This window comes from Mastigoproctus giganteus, chromosome 12 (genome assembly GCF_048544385.1).
Source record: "Mastigoproctus giganteus isolate SK-2022 chromosome 12, ASM4854438v1, whole genome shotgun sequence".
Taxonomy (NCBI): Eukaryota; Metazoa; Arthropoda; class Arachnida; order Uropygi; family Thelyphonidae; genus Mastigoproctus; species Mastigoproctus giganteus.
The window spans coordinates 106,670,673-106,691,017 of record NC_143586.1 but is presented as its reverse complement, the minus strand read 5'-3'; the positions used below and the strand labels follow the sequence as shown (position 1 = coordinate 106,691,017).

At 35.2% G+C, this 20,345-nt stretch overlaps 1 protein-coding gene across 2 annotated transcripts in view; it reads left to right on the top strand.

The window, feature by feature from the left end:
- Positions 1 to 18,250, top strand: part of LOC150077324 (hsp70-binding protein 1-like) — a 112,869-nt gene extending 94,619 nt beyond the window's left edge. For both annotated transcript variants that reach the window (XM_090385634.1, XM_090385633.1), the window contains exons 4-5: positions 1,551 to 1,706; positions 17,943 to 18,250. In XM_090385634.1, the coding sequence (XP_090241760.1) occupies positions 1,551 to 1,706; positions 17,943 to 18,226 (440 nt within the window). In that variant the 3' untranslated portion in view covers positions 18,227 to 18,250. The remainder of the gene's footprint in view (positions 1 to 1,550; positions 1,707 to 17,942) is intronic.
- The last annotated feature ends 2,095 nt before the right edge of the window (positions 18,251 to 20,345 follow it).

Below are 20,345 nucleotides of genomic sequence, written 5' to 3'. Positions count from 1 at the left end.
ACATACAGTTTAAATTGACATACTTGCAGTCCAGGAAAAAAAGGCATTAGGAAAAAAAGGCAAAACCAAGGCATTAGTTTTGGAGCAACCATCATACTTTGACGGTTCGTTCTTCTTGGAACTAAGTGTTTACTTAAAAAAAAAACAAGGCTTGGTTAAAAACCTTATTCTGATACGTTGTATAACTCTGAGGGGGTTTGAAGCACAAAAATACACTGTGAAATAGTAAACCTTATTATTCTTTCAGAGAAGTAGAAATAGCTGTTAGAATCTCATACTATACATATAAGTCTTCATGACTTTGCTGAATTAGACAGCTGACATTTGAAGAAGAAAGTATGAATGAAGATTTGAAGTATTTTTCAGCATAATGATTGATATCCAGCCATGTTGACATTCTTTGAAAGTGACACAGGTTCTCAGATGGGAAAAAACTTTCTGGCAAGCTACAATGGAATTTTAACCCTAAACTTCAAGTAGGCAAGTAATTAACCATACCATGGATTTTTTTTTTTTTTTTTTTTTAGGAAAACAAACCACTAGCTGACACTCATCAAGTGTCAGCCAGGATTTTAGAACATATATACAACTTCAGTTATATATATGTTTATATATAACTGAAGTTATATATAAACATATAAATGAACTTTGAAATAGGTTTACTGCATTTCATAATGATATGTGATTTTTCCAATAAAATTCACTGAAAAATGGATGACATCCATGAATTATTATTAATAATTTGTAAGAAAATGTTCAGAACAATATTCTAGTTCATCCCAGTAGAAAGGTGAATCTGTAATTAAAAAGTTATATCAATTCAAATTTGTAAAAGTTACCAGGTATAAATCAAGCCCAACCAGAGACCATTCAACATGCACACTCCTCATGTGAGTTCTACCATTTTGTTTTTAGTTGCTCAAATTTGTCATAACTGCTGATTATCATGAGTGTTTCTTTTGTATTGTTCAATATAACAATTTGTTCTTATTCTTTAGATTCATAACAAAAACTTCACAGGAAAATCTCTGAAGTATCGCACCTGTTCTTATTTGATATTCTCTCAGCAATGTCGTTAATTTTGTCAGCTACATTGACTTTCATCTTAATTTCTAGCTATGTTGCTATGAGTAAGCAGTATGTGTCTACTGTGTTATTATTAAATAGACAAATATGCCTATAAAATAGTGCATCTTATATATAAAATGCACTATCAGAATGTAGGCTTATTTTTATATGCATATGATTTGATATCGATTCAAATTTGGATGCACACACAAGATCGTATTGATTTTAAGTGTGTTTGTTCTTGAAAATTTGTTAGGAATCACATGATTGGTATTGTCTGCCACTGTTTCTTATTTGCTTAAAAATACAATGAATTTTATGTATATGCTTTAATATAAAATAAATCTTAATTTTCAGACATTTTATGGTATTTATCCCTTAAATTTTGGCTGATCTTCAAGATAGCAGTACTGTTAGAAAAGCTTTACATGAAAAATGATTAATTAGTTATTTACATAATGCTTTTCTTGTTCTTTTTTTAGGTATGAGTCGGCATAATGCGGATGTTCAAAGATGTTTGGAAAATGAAGACGGTATCTCTTCTTTACTAAGGGCAATACAACGCCCTGTAGAGAAACTAAGAGTTAAATCTGCTTTTCTGCTTTCAAGCTTATGCAGTGAGCATTCTTCTTTCAGAGGTAATCATTTGCTTCATGCTGTTCAGTATTTATTGTAATCTGTTATTTAATTTTAATTTGTTTGTAATTTAAATTAAGTAATCTAGGAGAATAAACACACTCATTGGTCATTGAGGTTGCTTAAATACTAAATAAATTACAGGATATTTCTCCCATTTTTTTTTTTTACATTTAATTAATGGCAGTTTTACAAGAATAAAATTAAGTTGTCTTTTATTGGAAGGCAAGTGTAAAATATGTATTTTTAAAACTATTGCAAGAAACAAATGAAATGAAATACAGAATTGCTTTCTGATTACACAAAACTTTTGTCAGTAGATAGAAAAAACAAGAATGGCTTCCACCTTTGGAATTCACATGAAATTTATGAACTTCCTATTAAAGGAAGTTCATAAAGTTTCATGTGGATGCCAAGTTTCTAGTTTGTGATGTAGGTCAGCCTTACAGAAAGGTTTTATAACTTTTGGTTTTTTTTGCCAGGTAAAGGACTGCTTATTTCAGTGTTCATAAAGAAATGGCTTAAAGTAACTACTTTTTCCATTTTTTTTTTTTTTTTTTTTTTTTTTATTCTTAACTTCTTTTAGCCATATTATTTACAACAGGGTGTACTCAACACTGTTCTGAGTAATGAGATTTTGCATGTCTGATGAAACAAAACTAGTTTATTTCATTCCTCCATTAATGATTCATGATTTTCGCTCAGATTTTTCTTGCTTTGTAAACCAATACATTTTGTGCGTAAGTGGACTTCAATTTGATGTACTGAATTTTTGCATCAGAACTAATTTTGCTTAAGTGACATTTACAATGAATTAATTAATAAGAGAGGTCTGAGACTAAAAAAAATATTTTCATTAAAATGGATTTTATTATAAAAAGCACGTCCTACTATAACACGACACGTTCTGAAAAAATAGTGCATAGCAGAAATGTGTGCTGTAGAATGCTCATTTTCATGTAAAAGTCGGGGATAGGTTCTAAAAGCCATAAATTGTCAATACTTGCCCCTCCCCATTTTCAAATTTATTTTTATCAATGCATATTATGAAAATGCTGTTTAAGCATGGGAAATGCATCTCCATCATTTCTACTACCCAGGTAGTATGCATGCATTGTTTTATTATATCTCATGTTGTGAATACCTCTACAACGAGTTGCCTAGGTATTGCACTACTTCAAATAAGTAACACTTCTCTATAGAGAAGACTACTGTTACTTATTCTCAGATGGCACCGTTTCGAAGCTAGTTGGCTTCATCATCGGCAGGTGGGCAGGTACCCTGTTGCAATAGTGACAACCCAGTTATGAAGTATAACTCCGCAATATGAGAGATGCTTGATGGTGTGCATTGTTTAATCTAAATAAATTTCTTGACTAAATGTCAAAGAGTATTACTCAAGAAATATATTTAGATTAGATTAAACCATGCGCACCATCAAGCATCTCTCATATTGTGGAATTATACTTCATAACTGGGTTGTCGCTATTGCAACACCTGCCCACCTGCTGATGATGAAGCCAACCAGCTTCGAAACGGTGCTGTCTGGGTAGTCTTCTCTACCAGAGAAGCATTACTTATTCAAAGTAGTGCAATACCTAGGCAACTCATGAAGGTATTCACAATATGAGATATAATAAAACGAAAATCACTTTCTCCTAATTCTCTAATAGGCTGCAACAGTAGAACAGGTTAACCATGGCGTATTATCTGTGTCGGGAATATGCCTTAATCTTTTCCACTGGCTATGAACACAAGAAATCAGTTGACCATCGTGACTTCTCGGTACAGTATATGGGAGAGGTGGTTGTAAATGTGTTACGAACACCACTAAATTGTGGAATGTTAATCCTTCTAGGTCTTAATTTGTTCTTTCTACAGCAGCAGCTGTATTCCCTGAAGGCCAGAGGTGCAAACGATGTGTACGCAGGTCTCTCAATCTGTTTGTTCTACAGAAACTATTTTAATCGGACCCCATGGATTTGAGAATCTGTATAAGCTGAAACCTGAAAATTGTAACATTTGGTTTAATTGTTGATGTGCCAAGTTAAAAATGCGATACATAGGCACGCGCGCACACACACACACTGAAGTAAATGTAGCATATCTATCTCTCTGAAAGTAGTGTTGTAATTTAATAAATTTTGATTCTGTTTATAACAGAAAATTTAAATATATCTATGTAATGTTTCATTATCTGTTTTGACTGTGGCATACTTCCCTTATTGAAAGTTTTTTATTTTCTCACTCTTAAAATATTAGCATTAGTTAAAGTGTATGATCCAAGAAAGTAAGCTCATACAGCATCAGCAAAAAAAAAAAAAAAAAAAACTTTCCCATTTCACCCATCCAGTCACTCCAAATGTTTGTCTAGTTCAGCCTTAAATTTATTTAAACTATCAACTTCCACAACAACAGATAGAAGTCTGTTCCAGCAATCAATTACCTGCAGGCTAAAGGCAAACTTCCACACATCTATTCTACAACTGTCTTTCCATAATTTGAATCTATGCCCCCTCAGGTTCTTAATCTGAGCAAGCGGAAGTATCCCGTGAGCATTAAGCCTGCTCAAACCATTCAAGGCCTTATGCACTTTGATCAGATCACCTCGCAGGTGCCTAGTCTCCAGATACTGCAACTTGCAGGAATTAAGCCTTTCTTCGTAAACACACCCCTTTGTTTCTCTCACCAAATATTGTTGCCCTTCTCTGTACTCATTCTAGCAACTCTACATCCTTCCTAAAATGAGGCCTCCAGACCTGTATACAGTACTCAAGGTATGGCCTGACCATTGCCTTATACAAAGGTATAATCACCTCCTTGTCTCTCCTAGCAAAATTTTTATATATCATTGACATCCATGACCTGCTCTGGCGGCTCTGTCTGCACTGCTCAGAGAACTTCATATCTGACTGAACAATTACCCCCAGGTCTTTTTCATTCTCCACCTCCCTGAGTGTAGTACCACACAGTTGGTACGTTTCTCTTGGGTTACTGCTACCCATATGGAGTACTTTGCATTTGTCAATGTTAAACTTCAGTTGCCGCCTCTCAATCCATCTGCGTAACTTTTCTAGATCCTATTGCAGTAGTATAATACTGTCATTAACAACCCTGCCAACCTTTGTATCATCTGCAAACTTTGACATTAAGCTTGATATACCTTCATCGATATCATTCATAAATACACAAAACAACAATGGGTCCAGCACCGAACCCTGGGGACTCCGCTAATAACATTAGTCCACGTAGAGCAATGTCCATTTATTACCACTCTCTGCCATCTCCCACTCAACCATCCCTTTATCCATTGCAGTAACTTGCACTTAATGCCATACCACTCCAGTTTTTTACAGCAATCTTCCATGTGCAACAGTATTAAAAGCTTTCTTGAAATCTAAGTTTATGATATCAAAATTATTTTTTGCATCCAGTTCCTTTGTGACCACATCATAGTATCCAATCAAATTGGTCAGACAAGACTTAGCCTTAACAAACCCATGCTGTGTCTGAGCTACTACTGTCTTAGCTACTGCTGTCTTGTCTAGGTAATCCTTTATCACCTCTTTAACCAGCGACTCCATTATTTTCACTGGAACAGAAGTTAAAAATACCAGGTATATAATTATTTGTGTCACCCTTTGTGAATTGGGGATAAATTTGCACATCACCAGCTGACTCTAAGGATGCTCCCATAATTATGGCTAAGGGTTTGCTTACTTACCTTGCTACCTCCTTCATTATAACTGGATAGATTCCATCCACCCCAGGTGCCTTTTGTATGTTTAACTTCAACAGTTTCTTCTCCACTTTGCTCTCGGTTATTACAAATCACTTAGCTCTCGGTTATTACAAAATCACTTAGCTCTCGGTTATTACAAAATCACTTAGCTCCCTGTTAGAATTTGATAAACTTTTGGCATTCCCTTCCATGAATAACTCCTCATGTGTGAATGTAGATGCAAAATACTTATTCAGTTTATCAGCTACCTGAGAAGGAGCATCAACAGTTGAACCATCGATATCAAGTGGACCATTCATATTCATCTCCTTCCTTCTAGAGTTTACATAAGTAAAAAACTCTTTGCTGTTTTTGTTTGAGTCCTTTGCCAAAGATTTCTTGTAATCTGCCTTCGACTGCATAACCTCCTTTGTAACTTGATTACAGACTAGCTTATATCTGCCATAGGCTTCTGTGTCGCCTGATAATTTATATGCATCCCATCCATTTTTCTTCTCTGCCACGAGCCTCTAATTCATCTGCCATCCATTTAGGCCTGAACCTTGAACAGTATTTCTTAGTTGGTATGAAAAACATAGTAGCCACCAAGATTAAGTCCCTGAAGGCTTCCCATTTAGAATTTACCGTTGATAACATCATGAGTTGATCCCACTGTATGGAATTTAAAATCTGTCTGAGACCACTGTAGGCACCTTTATGAAAACAAAAACCCTTCCCTTTACCCTGGATGCTAGTTATATCTTTAAGTAAATCCCACATCAATACACTGTGATCACTGTTGTCTAGTGGTTCCTTTATCTGCAAATTCTTAATGCATGAATAATCACTGCTGATAATCAGATCAAGGGTATTACTCCCTCTGGTTGCCCCTCGAACATGTTGCTGTAGAAAACAATCTTCCAATAAATCCACAAACGTTTTGCTATCATGCACGTAACCAACCCCCAAGTTCGAGTGAACATCTGGAAGGTTAAAATCTCCCGTTACTAGACATTCTGATTTACCTACCCCATTCTATTTCTCTGCACAACTGTTAATTGTACTCATCAGAGTCATTAGACCTATAACTTACTCCTACTCTCATTTTCCCTTTCCCAGTGTTTATGTCACACCAACAGACTTAACATTGCACTGTCCACCCGTGTCAACTGGATGCACTTCCTTAGATTTTGTGTACAGCATAACCCCTCCTCCCTTCCTACCCCGTCTCTCCTTTCTATACACACTGTACTCCCTAAATTCCAATTTTCATGTCTCTGATATCCCAACAATATTTGCCTTTGATGTCTTGATCAGTACTTCAAATTCATCAATTTTATTTACTATTCTTCTAGCATTAGCATACAAGCACTTGCTCTTACTTTTAGTTACCCTAACACAGCCCATGTATTTACTTGTTCCATGATGACTCCCAGCAGCTCTTGAAGTCCCCAGCAGCTTGCTCTAGGTTGCTGCTCATTACAATAGAAGCAGTGCAAGAATCACTTCCGCCTCTGCCTGCAGCTACTGTTAATCTTTTAGTCTGGGAATCCCCCCAATCTAGCAGTTTTCCAACCCACCTAACATTGCCTTGATAGCATCAGCAAATATTTTTGCATCCTTTCTGTTTAAGTGTATCCCATTTCTGTTTATGTACCGTATACTTATTTAAATTGCCTGTTGAAGCAGTCTCTCCAGGGCCGAATTGATTGATAAGGCTCTCATCATATACTCCCTCCTATTGTGTCTGGGCAGAATTGCAGATACTTTCAAATTTAACACTAACTCGCGATTTTTTTCCAGCACTGACCTGTACTTGTTAAATTAATCTGCAGATCTCTTACTCTTAAGGTCATTAGTGCCAACTGTACAACATTATCACCTTTTGTGCCGTTAAAAGATATTTGCCCTTCAACGTCATCAACTTTTGCCCCTGGCAGACATACCCTGGTCCTGTTCCACCTATCCTTTTTGCATAATGTATTCCCCGTCCCCTTGACAATAACTAGTTCCTGTTGGACCAGTGCATTCTGCCTTGGAGATTGCCACTGTGTTGCCTGATGCACAGGAGTGAGCCCTGGCATTGAGTTGGGCAGCTGAGAGCTTGATGGGCCCTCATTAATTTCTTCGAGGGCTTATGAATTGATTGAAATGTTGATTTTTTTTAAATTGAATCAATATCATTATCAGTTATATTACTTTTAAGCTGTTACTATAATCTCATTTGATTTAAAAATCTGAAATTGTCAAAAAACAACAAATTAAATGAAGCAGTAATTAAAACGATGATATATTAATATTTAAAAATATTCAAAAGGCATTAATCATAATAGCAGCAACTATGCCAAAGAAGAAAATGTTTCAAATATTGAGTATATGTGTAATGTTATTAATGATGGACTTAGATCGACATATCCAAATGTTGAAACAGTTGTGAAAATATTTCTCACAATGTCTGTGACAATTGGAAGTGGTGAATGGTCTCTTTCATCAGATATCACATTAATGCTATGTACAATAGAGTATCTTGCTACTCTGTGCTATATATTCTATGTTTATTTTAAGAGACATTCAATTTTGGGTCGTATTGACACAGAACTAATGAAAAAATCAGTCTGAAAAAAAATTATTGGTAAGATATTTTAAAAAGAATTATTGCTATTGTTCAGCTTTTGCATAAACTTGTTTAGGATTTAGGGATAGTAACAACAAAATTTATACGGAATGTAGTGGTAATTATTTAAATTGCCTAGAATATTTGAGTAAATTTGATAATTTTTTAAGAAATCACATAGAGATGTATGCTAGCTAATTGTGGACCCGGAAAAACCAATTACCTTTCACATAAAACCTGTGATGGATTTATACAATTGATGGCAGAAAAGATTGAAAAGGTGACGGTTTCTGAAATTCAAGAAGCAAAATATTTTTCTATTATTGTTGATTCAACCCCTGACGTTAACCACTTTGATCAATTAGTGTTTATTATGAGATACATATAACAAAATGGTATCCTCAAAGAATGATTTTTAGGTTTCCTTCCTGTAGATATAGAACATCACAATGCTGAATATATAGAAAAAACTATTTTAAAAAGATTAGGAGATTTATCATTGATATTACAAACTGCAGAGGATAAAGTTACGACAATGCTTCAGATATGGTTGGAAAGTAGTCAGGAGTCCAAGCCAGATTGAAGTAACAGGTCTACTGCATTTTATGTACTGTATACTAGCCACTCTCTAAATTTAATTGGAACTAATGCAGCTGAATCTTGTTCTAAAGCGGCACATTATTTCAACTTTATACAAATTGTATATAATTTTTTTTTCTGCTTCCCCAAGAAGATGGAATGTTTTAAATCAATATTTAGGAATAAATTTACTAACACTGAAAAATTTAAGCGATACAAGATGGTCTGCTAGGGCTGATGCTGTCTGAGCTCTTTGGAATGGTTATAAATTAATAAAAGAAGCCTTAATTAATTTATCAACAAATGAATATGAAACTGCATTACTTACTGTCCTCTAGGATAAAATATTAAATACATTAATAAAACATGTAAATCGTTACAAGATCTGCAATAAATTTACTGCATGGTTCTGATCTTTTGAAATCATTACATGGATATATTTTTTTGCATATTAGAAACGATTTTAATATTATTGAAAGAGAAGGTAAATTATTAACTGGTGAATACAACGATAAAAAAAAAGAAAAACTGTGCGATGATGAAACAAGAGATAATGAAGTAATTATAGAGGGGAAATAAATGTTTATTATCAATACATTCAATGTTGTTTGTGATAGATTAATTACTGAAATAAATAGCCGAACAGAAATACACACCAACATTTTAGAAGCTTTTAAAATATTTATAAATCTTAATTTAGATGAAACTGAATTCACCACTAATATCGATAAATTAATAAGTACAGCAGGCCCCCGTTATAACGCTGTTCTTATATTATAATCCGTATCTGACTATAACGCTGTCGCAGATCACTATAACGCTCTTTTACAGATTGCATTTTTGGCATATGTAACAAAATCATTTCATTTGATGGAGTCGATAGCTTGAAAATGAATAGCAAAACAGAATTAAAACGTTTCCCATGCCGATTTGCGAAATTTTCCCACGCTCGGTGAAATTTTCTCGCACGCTAATTTAATTGCAGTACAGTCACTTGTTTCGTAGTTCCGAGATCAACATTTTAAAAAATGATCAAGTATATTGCTTGTAATATTTGCGTTATATGCATTTATCCGAAGTCTAGTCATCACTCAGTACAGTATTAGACATTGTGCGTAACGGACAGTTTACTTGAACATTGTATCATAATTAATGCAACCAACATAGTTACATTTTCGAAGAGCTAATAATGACCGATAGGAATGAAAAAGCAACGTCTGGGTGCAGTACGAAGACTATAAATGTAAGAAAAAGACTGAATTTGAAAATTAAATTAGACATTTTGAAGTGAATCGATTCTGGTCAACAACAAGCGGATGTGTGCCATAATTTAGGACTTGCAACTTTAACTGTAAGAACAATTATAAAAAAATAAAGAATTAATTTTAGCAGCGGGAAAGATAGCTGTTCCACTGCAAGCAACTAGGACTAGGCTGGCTATTAGGATTGAAATGGAAAGACTTTAATTTTATCAAAGATAATATTCCAATGCAGAATTCAGTTAAGTTAAATATTAAAAATAAAAAAAATAAAAAAAAAAAGAGAGAGAGAAAGAGATTAGCCAATATGATGATCTGAAGAAAACTCGCCTAAAAAAAAAAAAAAAAAAAATGTGGAACCATTTAAAACTGGTAAGGGCTGGTAGAATAGATTTAAAATCCAGGGAGAAGCCGCTAGTGCAGATCAAGGAGCCGAAACTTTCAAAAACGAACTTGTTAAAATTATTGAAGAGGGGTATTGTGTGTTATACTTTTCAACAAGTTTTTAACATAGATGAAGCAGGACTTTTGTGGAAACGAATGCCTAAAAGAAGTTTCATATTGAAAGAAATAAAAACATGCCAAGTTTCAAAGCGGCGAAGGATCGGTTGACTTTATTGTTGGGTGGTAACGCTGCGGGCCATTTAAAATTAATACCCCTTTTAGTTTATTTGGAAGAGGGCCAAAGTTCAACTCAAAATCCACACATTTTTCATGATTGAATTCATCCATTAAATTAAATCAATTAAATTCATTATTTTAATTGGAATTTTAAGTTTACTTTTGATACTCAAGTAGTTACCACATAATTATACGTATGTAATGCAGAATATTTTATATGTACAAATATTTGAATATTAAATATTTTGACCGAAGTTTGTGCATCTTTTCACTACCGTTTATTATTGATTAGGGAATATCCTATGTCACCGACCGCAGCTCACAAATACATATGTTACCTTATGGGAAAGTGGGGCTCGCTTAGCACGGATTCACTTAGCGCTCTGTTTTTCCGGAACGAATGATCAACGTTAAGTGGGGGTCACTTGTACTGTATATATAAAAATGACATTGGCTCAAAAAAGTTTAAAGATGAATTTATCCAATTTTTACTGTTTATTAAAGGAGAAAATATTGGCAACAATATGAATGAATATCATTAATAATGGACTAAGATTTACATTTGCTAATGTTGAAACAATATTAAAAATATTTTTAATAACTCAAGCAGGAACGGCCATTTTCTGTTCTCAAATGAGTAAAAAACTATTTGAGGAATATTTAATTCAAGATAAAATGAGCAATTTGTCATTTTTATTTATTGAATCTGAACCAGTAAATAGCATTAATTACAATGATTTAATAGATATTTTTGCCAAGGTAAAGAAGTCAAGGAAAAAATATTTATACAAATAAATTGTATGAACTCATAATTTAGCTATTGCATTGCTAGTTTATAGTGTACCTGCTATTATTCCCTGCTGACAAACAAGATGTGAATGTTTTTATAATATTTTTGTAATACAATTTTTGATACTGTTTTGTAATAAAATTAGTAATTACACTAATTTAGCATACTTATTTGTGTATTATACTTTATTGTTGTTGGGCTGTCCCATAGCTTAGTTCTGATGGTGCAGGTGGCCTGGGGTTTGATTCTGGTGGGAGCTCAAATTTATGTTTTCCCAGCATCATGATGTGAAATGGCAGCGGACGCTGGTCACGAAACACAGTGATGGAAGTTGATTCGCTGACCACATGATGACCCACCAAAGCTGTGTGGCTGGTCATCATACCCTCACGAGCTGTTGCGACACAGAGTTTAGTTCAGTACTCTTCTTTATATTTCACAGTATTACATTTGTGTTTAAACAGATTCGGTAAAAATAATTGGGGTTTTTTTTTTTTCTTTTCTGATTATATATATTTTTTTTTAGACTCTGGTATCTTTAAAGGGGGGGCCCCTCAAGAGCTTAGCACCTCAGGCCTCAAGAAATGTAAGTACAGCCCTGGGGTTTAGTAATATGGATGAAGTACCTTTTAACATTTGATGTACCCTCAAATTGAAGTGTGGATGTATCATGTTAAAGGTACAAAATCAGTAACTGTGAAGACATCAAGCCATGAAAAAACACACTATAGTGCTGTTTTGGCTTGTACTGGTGGAACAAGAATTTCGTCAAGAATTTTTTCCTTTGGCAGAGTTTTTATTCATGTTCATTCTGGGGGTGGATGGATGGATGAGTTAACTATGGCTAGAAAAAATTCTTCTCAAGAATCCAACCCTATTGGTATAGGACAATTTTTGCACATAAAACAGAGGCCACAAAAAGGAGAGTGGAAAAGTCAAAAACTTATTATTTTTTTTTTTTTTTATGAAAACCCCAAACACAAAAGGTATTAGAACCAATAGTACTTAGTACCGCACATGGGTTGGAGGTTGAGAAGATGAAAAAAGATATTTGTTGACATTAGACTTGCACTTCTGTAGACTAATTTTCTAGAAGGAAGGTTGTTCCAGAAAATGGCAGTTGAATGAATATACGAGGAAGATGAAAAGTTGGTTCTGTGAGTTTGAAGTTGAACAGTAAATGGATGTTGGCTGGCGGTGGCATGTCTTTGGATTGTTTTGAAAGAGAGGGTGGGAATTATAGAAGCTAATTCAGAAGAACAGTGCCCATGGAAGTATCTATAAAAAAGGCATACAGCAGAAACAGTACGTCTATAAGACAGTGAGTGGAGAGACTGTTAAAGATGAGTTATTAATTAACGTAACTGCCCTCTTGTGAATGGAATCTAGAAGCCTGAGAGAGGCTTTGAGGGCACCGCCCCAGATGTGGGAACCAGATCATGGTAGGGCAGATTTGTGATTTGTACAGAGTAAAGAGTTGTTTGGAAGAAAAGTAATGCTGAGAGCGAAAGAGAACCAAGTTTTTTAGATGTGGAGGAAACAATATTTGTAATGTGCTTGTGCCTAGAAATCTGATTGTCACCAAAGATAAACATAGGAACAGAAGAATTCATTTTGCGAGATATAAGACAGGATTGAGTTTTAGAAGGATTGAAATCAACTGAGTTGTCTTTGCCCCACTAGAGAATTACCTGGAGATTGGCATTTAAGGAATTGGTAGCAGATATTGGAGAAGTTGAAGCTGATTGAGTAGGGCGAGGTTTCTCAAACTGGAAAGTGGAATGCAACGTACTTCATCAGCAAAACTATGGGTAGGATTTCTTGTCAATCGAAGAAGGTCTTCTAAACAAGCTTCCATAAGATGGATGCTTGTTTAAAAGCCTCCTAGAGAGTTACCAATAGGTTTTTTTTTTTTTTATGTGAACCCCAAACACGAGAGGTATTAGAACCTATAGTACTTAGTACCGTGCTTGGTTTGGTCCAGTGTACTAACTAGCAGCAGGCCTGCGAACACCGTTTTAGAGCTGTACCCTCGAAATGTAAGGAAGTTTGGATCTTGCAATGGTGATCATCATCATAACCTCAAAAGACATCAATCAGGGTAGTTCCAAAGGGATTTACTGGCCAAAACTAGCTGTTTCTTTTAGGCCAAAAAAAAAAAAAAGCTTGCATGAAAGAAGAAGAATGGACTAAATGGATGAAGACACCACAACACAACTTTTAACACCTACTGGTTGTATGAAAAGACTAACAATTTCTGAGGTGTATCAGTGGGTAAATAAATTTTGGGATACAGTAAAGACAGTTAAGAAGTGTGGCATCAGTAATGCCTTGGGTGGCAGAAGATGATATTCTGTTTTATGAAAATGACAGTTCACTATCAGCCAGCAGCAGCAACCATAAGAATAAGGAGTGTGATGATCATCATAATGAGGATGACAGCAGTGATGGATTTCTGGATTTTGAAGATGAATAAAAACTTTGTTTTATTTTATTGTCCCATATTCTTATTGTTCTTTAAAGAATATGAATAATATTTTTTATGAATTTTGAGATAATTAAAATATTTTAGGTTCACTTTTGTGTGCATGGTATTATAAAAAGTCATGTGTAATGAAATGCTCTTGTTTAAAAAGAATCAGAAGTGATGTGATATGATCAAAATTGTTCACCCCCCCCCCCAAATCATGGTTGTGTCTTATACCATAGTGCATATTATCTGCCAGGAAATATAGTATATGAATAATATACTATATTTCCTATACTTCCTATATTCCTATATTTCCTATATTCATATACTATATGAATAATATACTATATAGAATCGAGGCAGTGTTAGGTGGGTCGGAAAACTGCTAGCTTGGGGGGAGACAAAGACCAATAGATTGACAGTAGCCACTGGCAGAGGTGAAAGAGATTCTTGCACTGCTTCTATTAGAATGAGCAGAAGCCTGAAAAACAAGATGCATGGTATTTCAGAGACTGCTGGGAGCCATTGCGGTACAAGTAAACACATGGGTTGTGTTAGGGTAGCTAAGAATAGAAACAGGTGCAGGTATACTTGCATGTACACCAATGCTAGGAGTTTAGTAAATAAATTTGATGAATTTGAGGTATTGCTCAAAACATCAAAGGCAGATATTGTTGGGATATCAGAGACGTGGTGTCACACAGATATAAGGGATGCAGAACTGCAATTTGGGGAGTACAATGTCTACAGAAAGGATAGACAGGATAGGAAGGGGGGAGGGGTTATGCTATTAGTTAAGAAACACATAAAAACCAAGGAAGTGAAGCCAGTCGACATCGCCGGACAGTGCAGTGTTGAGTCAGTTTGGTGTGACATAATCATTGGGAGATCAAAATTGAGAGTAGGAGTGTGCTATAGGCCTAATGACTCTGATGAGTATAATAAGGAACTGTACAGGGAAATAGAGTGCGCCAGTAAATCAGAGAGTCTTATAATGGGAGATTTTAATTTCCCAGATATTGACTGGAATTTGGGGGCTGGTTACTCACACACTAGCAGGGCTTTTGTGGATTTATTGGATGATTGTTTTCTACATCAGCATGTTCGGGAGGCAACTAGAGGGAGTAATACTCTTGATTTGATTATCAGCAGTGATTCTTCATGCATTAAGAATCTGCAGATAAATGAACCACTAGGTGGCAGTGATCACAGTGTGCTGAAGTGGGATTTACTCAAAGAGGTAACTACCATTAGGGGTAAAGGGAAGGGTTATTGCTTCCGTAAAGGCGACTATGACGGACTGAGACAGTATTTAAATTCTATACAGTGGGACCAACTGATGTTACCAACAGCAAATTCAAAATGGGAAGCATTCAAAGAACTTATCTTGGAAGCTACTAAGCTTTACATACCAACTAAGAAATATTGTTCAAGGTTTAGGCCAAAATGGATGTCAGATGAACTAATGAGGCATATGGCAGAGAAGAAAAATGCATGGGATACTTACAAATTAACACATGACACAGAAGCCTATGATAGATACAAGTTGATATGCAACCAAGTTACAAAGGAGGTTAGGCAGGCGAAGGCAGATTACGAGAAATCCTTGGCAAGGGATGCAAAGAAAAACAGCAAAGAGTTCTTTACTTATGTAAACTCTAGAAGGAAGGGGATGAATCAGATTGGTCCACTTGATATTGATGGGTCAACTGTTGATGATCCTGCTCAGGTAGCTAACAAACTAAATGAATATTTTGCATCAACATTCACACATGAGGAGTTATTCAGCAAGGGGAATGCCAGAGGTGTATTCAACTCTAACAGTAAGCTACAGAATCTTGAAATAACTGGGAGTAAAGTGGAGGAGAAACTGTTCAAGATAAACACAAGAAAGGCACCCGGGGTGGATGGGATCTATCCAGTTATATTAAAGGAAGTAAGCAAACCCTTAGCCATAATTATGAGAGCTTCCTTGGACTCAGGGGAGGTACCCATAGACTGGAAATGTGCAAATGTGACCCCAATTCACAAAGGAGGATCAAAGGCTGACACAAGTAATTATAGACCTGTGAGCTTAACTTCTGTTCCAGGAAAATTAATGGAGGCACTGGTTAAAGAAGCACTGCAGGATCATTTAGACAAGACTTCAGTTATAGCTCAGACACAGCATGGTTTTGTTAAGGGGAAGTCTTGCCTGACCAACTTGATTGGATACTATGATGCAGTCACAAAAGAACTGGATGCAGGGAATAACTTTGATATTATATACTTGGATCTTAGAAAGGCTTTTGATACTGTTGCACATGGAAGACTGCTACACAAATTGGAGCAGTGTGACATTGGAGGCAAATTGCTGCTATGGATAAAGGGGTGGTTGAGGGGGAGAAGACAGAGAGTGGTAATCAATGGACACTGCTCATCGTGGACTAATGTTATTAGTGGAGTCCCTCAGGGCTGGGTCCATTATTGTTTTCTGTATTTATAAATGATATTGATGATAGTATATCAAGCTTAATGTCCAAGTTTGCAGATGATACAAAGGTTGGCAGGGTTGTCAAGGACACTACTGACACTATGCTGCTGCAAGAGGATCTGGAAAGGTTGAGCAGATAGGCTGAGAGGTGGCAAATGAAGTTTAACATTGACAAATGTAAAGTACTACACATGGGAAACAGCAACCCCAGAGCAACGTATCAACTCTGTGGTACTACACTGACAGTGGTAGAGAATGAAAGGGACTTGGGGGTGGTTGTGCAGGCAGATATGAAGTTCTCTGAGCAGTGCAGACGGGCTGCAAGAGTAGCTCATGGAGTATTGTCAATGGCATACAGGAATTTTTCCAGCAGGGATAAGGAGGTGATTATTCCATTGTATAAGGCAATGGTCAGGCCACACCTAGAGTACTGTATACAGGTCTGGAGGCCTCATTTCAAGAAGGATGTAGAGCTGCTGGAACGAGTACAGAGAAGGGCAACAAGATTAGTGAATGGAACAAAGGGGTGCTCTTACGAAGAAAGGCTTAAGTTTTGCAAATTACAGTGTCTGGAGACTAGGCACCAGCGAGGTGATCTGATAGAGGTGTATAAAGCCTTGAATGGTTTAAGCATGCTCAATGCTGATGGGATTCTTCCTCTAGCTCAGAAAAATCACCTGAGAGGGCATAAATTCAAATTGAGGAAAGACAGATGTAGGATAGACGTGCGGAAATTTGCCTTTAGCCAGCGGGTGGGTGGTTGGTGGAACAGACTTCCATCCCTTGTGGTGGAGGTTGATAGCCTCAATAAGTTTAAGGCTCAGCTGGACAGGTATTTTGAACGAACAGAGGGGTGAAGTGGAAGTGGTTTTTTTTTTTTTTTTTTTGGCTGATGCTGCATAAGCTTGCTTTCTTGCATCAAATGCCTCTACTAATGCTAATAATATAAGTCAAATCATTTAAGATTTTAAATTTAAACAAGGATAGTTATAATTACACAAGGAAAGAAATACATGGTTAGTTTATTTTTATTTTGTTAATGCAGCAAAAACCTGGAGCTTCCTTGCACTATATAGCTAATACTAATTCTGTTTTGTCATGACTGCAGTTTTAAAAAGCTTATAACATAACTACCAAATAAATAAATTTCCTTGAAAATCCATTACTGGATGTAAATAAGAAGGAATGTATAATTCATCTGCTCTTTAAAAAAGAATTCACTGTCATTTTGAGTAGCATGCACTTTTTTTAATACCTACAAACGAAAGTAGTTGCAAAATTTTTTTCAATTTGACAATTATAAATTTATAGCACATCTTTCAATAGAAATTTTTTTCTTGAAATTTTATTACACAATCAAATACACATCCAGGTAAAGTACTGCAGCAATACTATTTCAGTAAACAATTCTGTGTGAGTAAACCAAATATCTTGTATCCAGTGCTCAGTGTGGTGTTTTCTATATGACATCTGTTTTGGCAATCAGTAATGTGATTCTTAATGTTAAATTAAATTCTGAAATATAATTTTTTTTAATTTAATTATGCACTTGCTAGAAATAAAATACAAGTGCCAATAATTTAAGCCAAAATACTGTAAAGATTTCATCATTTTATTAGAATTTGTAATTTCATTCTTTGTTTCAATTGTGCTACTCTGCAAAAAATTCATTCTGTACATATTAAATGAATTAGCACATTTTATTTTACAGACACTGCATTTAAGATGGGATTTGTGGAACAGCTGGCAGCCCTGATTCAGAGTGAGCATGATTCTAGTCATGAGCACTTGCTTAGCGCCCTGCTGTCATTGGTTTCGCACCATGAACTGTCTCGAAAAGAATGCTGTCGACCAGAACTTTGTCTGAAATCAGTTTTGGAGGAAAAGGTAAGATCTCTAGCTGGCAAGGAGGAGCATCGAGAAGAGAGAGAATACTGCCTTCAGCTTTTAAATCTGTGCTTTTATAATTCTGATTCACAAGATTTGGAACGATAATGTGCTTTGAAAAGCATAGTATTGTTATATGAATTATGATGTGTATAATATTTATGTACATAAATAATGCAGCTTATTAATAAAAATGTATATTCTGAAATATCTTTGTGTTCCTTTTGAAAAGCTCCAACTTCAGTGAAATGCTTTTGTAATCTTTTTAATATTTTATTTTCAGGCCAATTTTCCTTATGATTTTTCAGGTGGCAAACTGTTTCTGTTGAGTGGTTTCCTCACAGAATAATTATACCAATGAAAACATTAAATTTGTGACTCCACGAGCACACAGAGTAATATTTTCATTATTATTCATCATAAAAAGTTTCAGAATAAATCAGTTTATCTTCTTGCTTGGATGTCTTTTATTGTTGATCTTGCGGTACTAGAAGTACTTAAAAATCTGTAAGTTTTATACAGGCACCCCTCTACTACGTAAAAACGACTTGTGTACAAAGCAAAACAGTATTTTTTATTAATTTCTCAAAATTAATAAAAAAAAAATACTGTATATCGAAAGTATATCAACGGTTTTGAACCATGTGCACGAAGTACCAAAATCAGCCGAACAGTGTACAGTGAACCCCCGCTTTATGATATTAATCCGTTCCAGAGGCACCATCGTATCGTGGAAATATTTTAATGTGAATTCAATAACATTGCTTTTTGGTAATTCGTTCCAACACTGCAGAAGTTGAAATTTTCGCTATAAAACTAAGCTGTTTATCTCTCTGAAAGGTCACTTTTATAATGGAAATTGTATTAGTTTTATATAAATTTATGTCAATAAGAAAAATCACTTTTAAAATGCACTACGCTTTCACTTACTGAATGTTTATAAGAATCAATTTTGAATGCCTTCATGATATTTTTCTAAAGCACATTTCTGGAGGTTGCTACCATAAAACAATTTGCAGCTTCCAGTTTATTCGGTTTTTTTTGTTAGTGCAGTCTATTATAAACTGGTAATAAACCCCGATCGTGTTGCATTTGTGATAATACCGACAGCTGGAATTGTGTAGCTTTTTACGTTATTGTGAAATGTGGTTTCCATTCAGTGAAATCTTCAATCATACAAAAAACAAATTTTCGGAATCTTGTCTTCATTCCTATTTTTAAGTTTCGTAAATTTGTAACTCTGTATCTCACTTGCGTGTCGTGTTCTTTATTGGTCAATAATTTTTTTTACTGTCTTAAATTTTACAACCTCCCCCCAAAACTGTCAGTGAACAGAGACATCAATTAGTAATTAAGCTATGTATGTAAATGTAAGCGTAAATTTATTTTTATTTTGCTAACCTGTGGAAAATATTCTTCCAATTTTCACATTTAAATTTGTTAATTGGTGGGAGGAACCAATTATGTTAGTGTCGCTCGGAAATTTCGGGGCTATACAGTGCTATTTACAGGTATTAGAAAAAATTACTTTTGAATAAATACTGTATATTATTATTCATTGTGTGTTTTTCCACCTCATTTAACTTACAATTCGTAAAATGCTGTAAACAATACAGTGAAAGTTTGTTGAGGGTTATAATCCGGCGAGTTGTATTATACTGTACATGTATATTAGTATCTACAAGATCAAAATGGGACACGTATAAAATGGCCTTACGTACATGAAAAAAAAAAAAAAAACAAGTATGTAATTTAATAGAAGAGTAGCAGGCAAAGATCTGTTTAATTTGATTATTTTTTTTCCACCCCAGAAACAGCAGTAATAATTAGCATTAGTAGAGGCATTTGATGCAAGAAAGCAAGCTTATGCAGCATCAGCCAAAAAAAAAAACCACTTCCACTTCACCCCTCTGTTCGTTCAAAATACCTGTCCAGCTGAGCCTTAAACTTATTTAGGCTATCAACCTCCACCACAAGGGATGGAAGTCTGTTCCACCAACCAACCACCCGCTGGCTAAAGGCAAATTTCCGCACGTCTATCCTACATCTGTCTTTCCTCAATTTGAATTTATGCCCTCTCAGGTGATTATTCTGAGCTAGAGGAAGAATCCCATCAGCATTGAGCATGCTTAAACCATTCAAGGCTTTATACACCTCTATCAGATCACCTCGCTGGTGCCTAGTCTCCAGACACTGTAATTTGCAAAACTTAAGCCTTTCTTCGTAA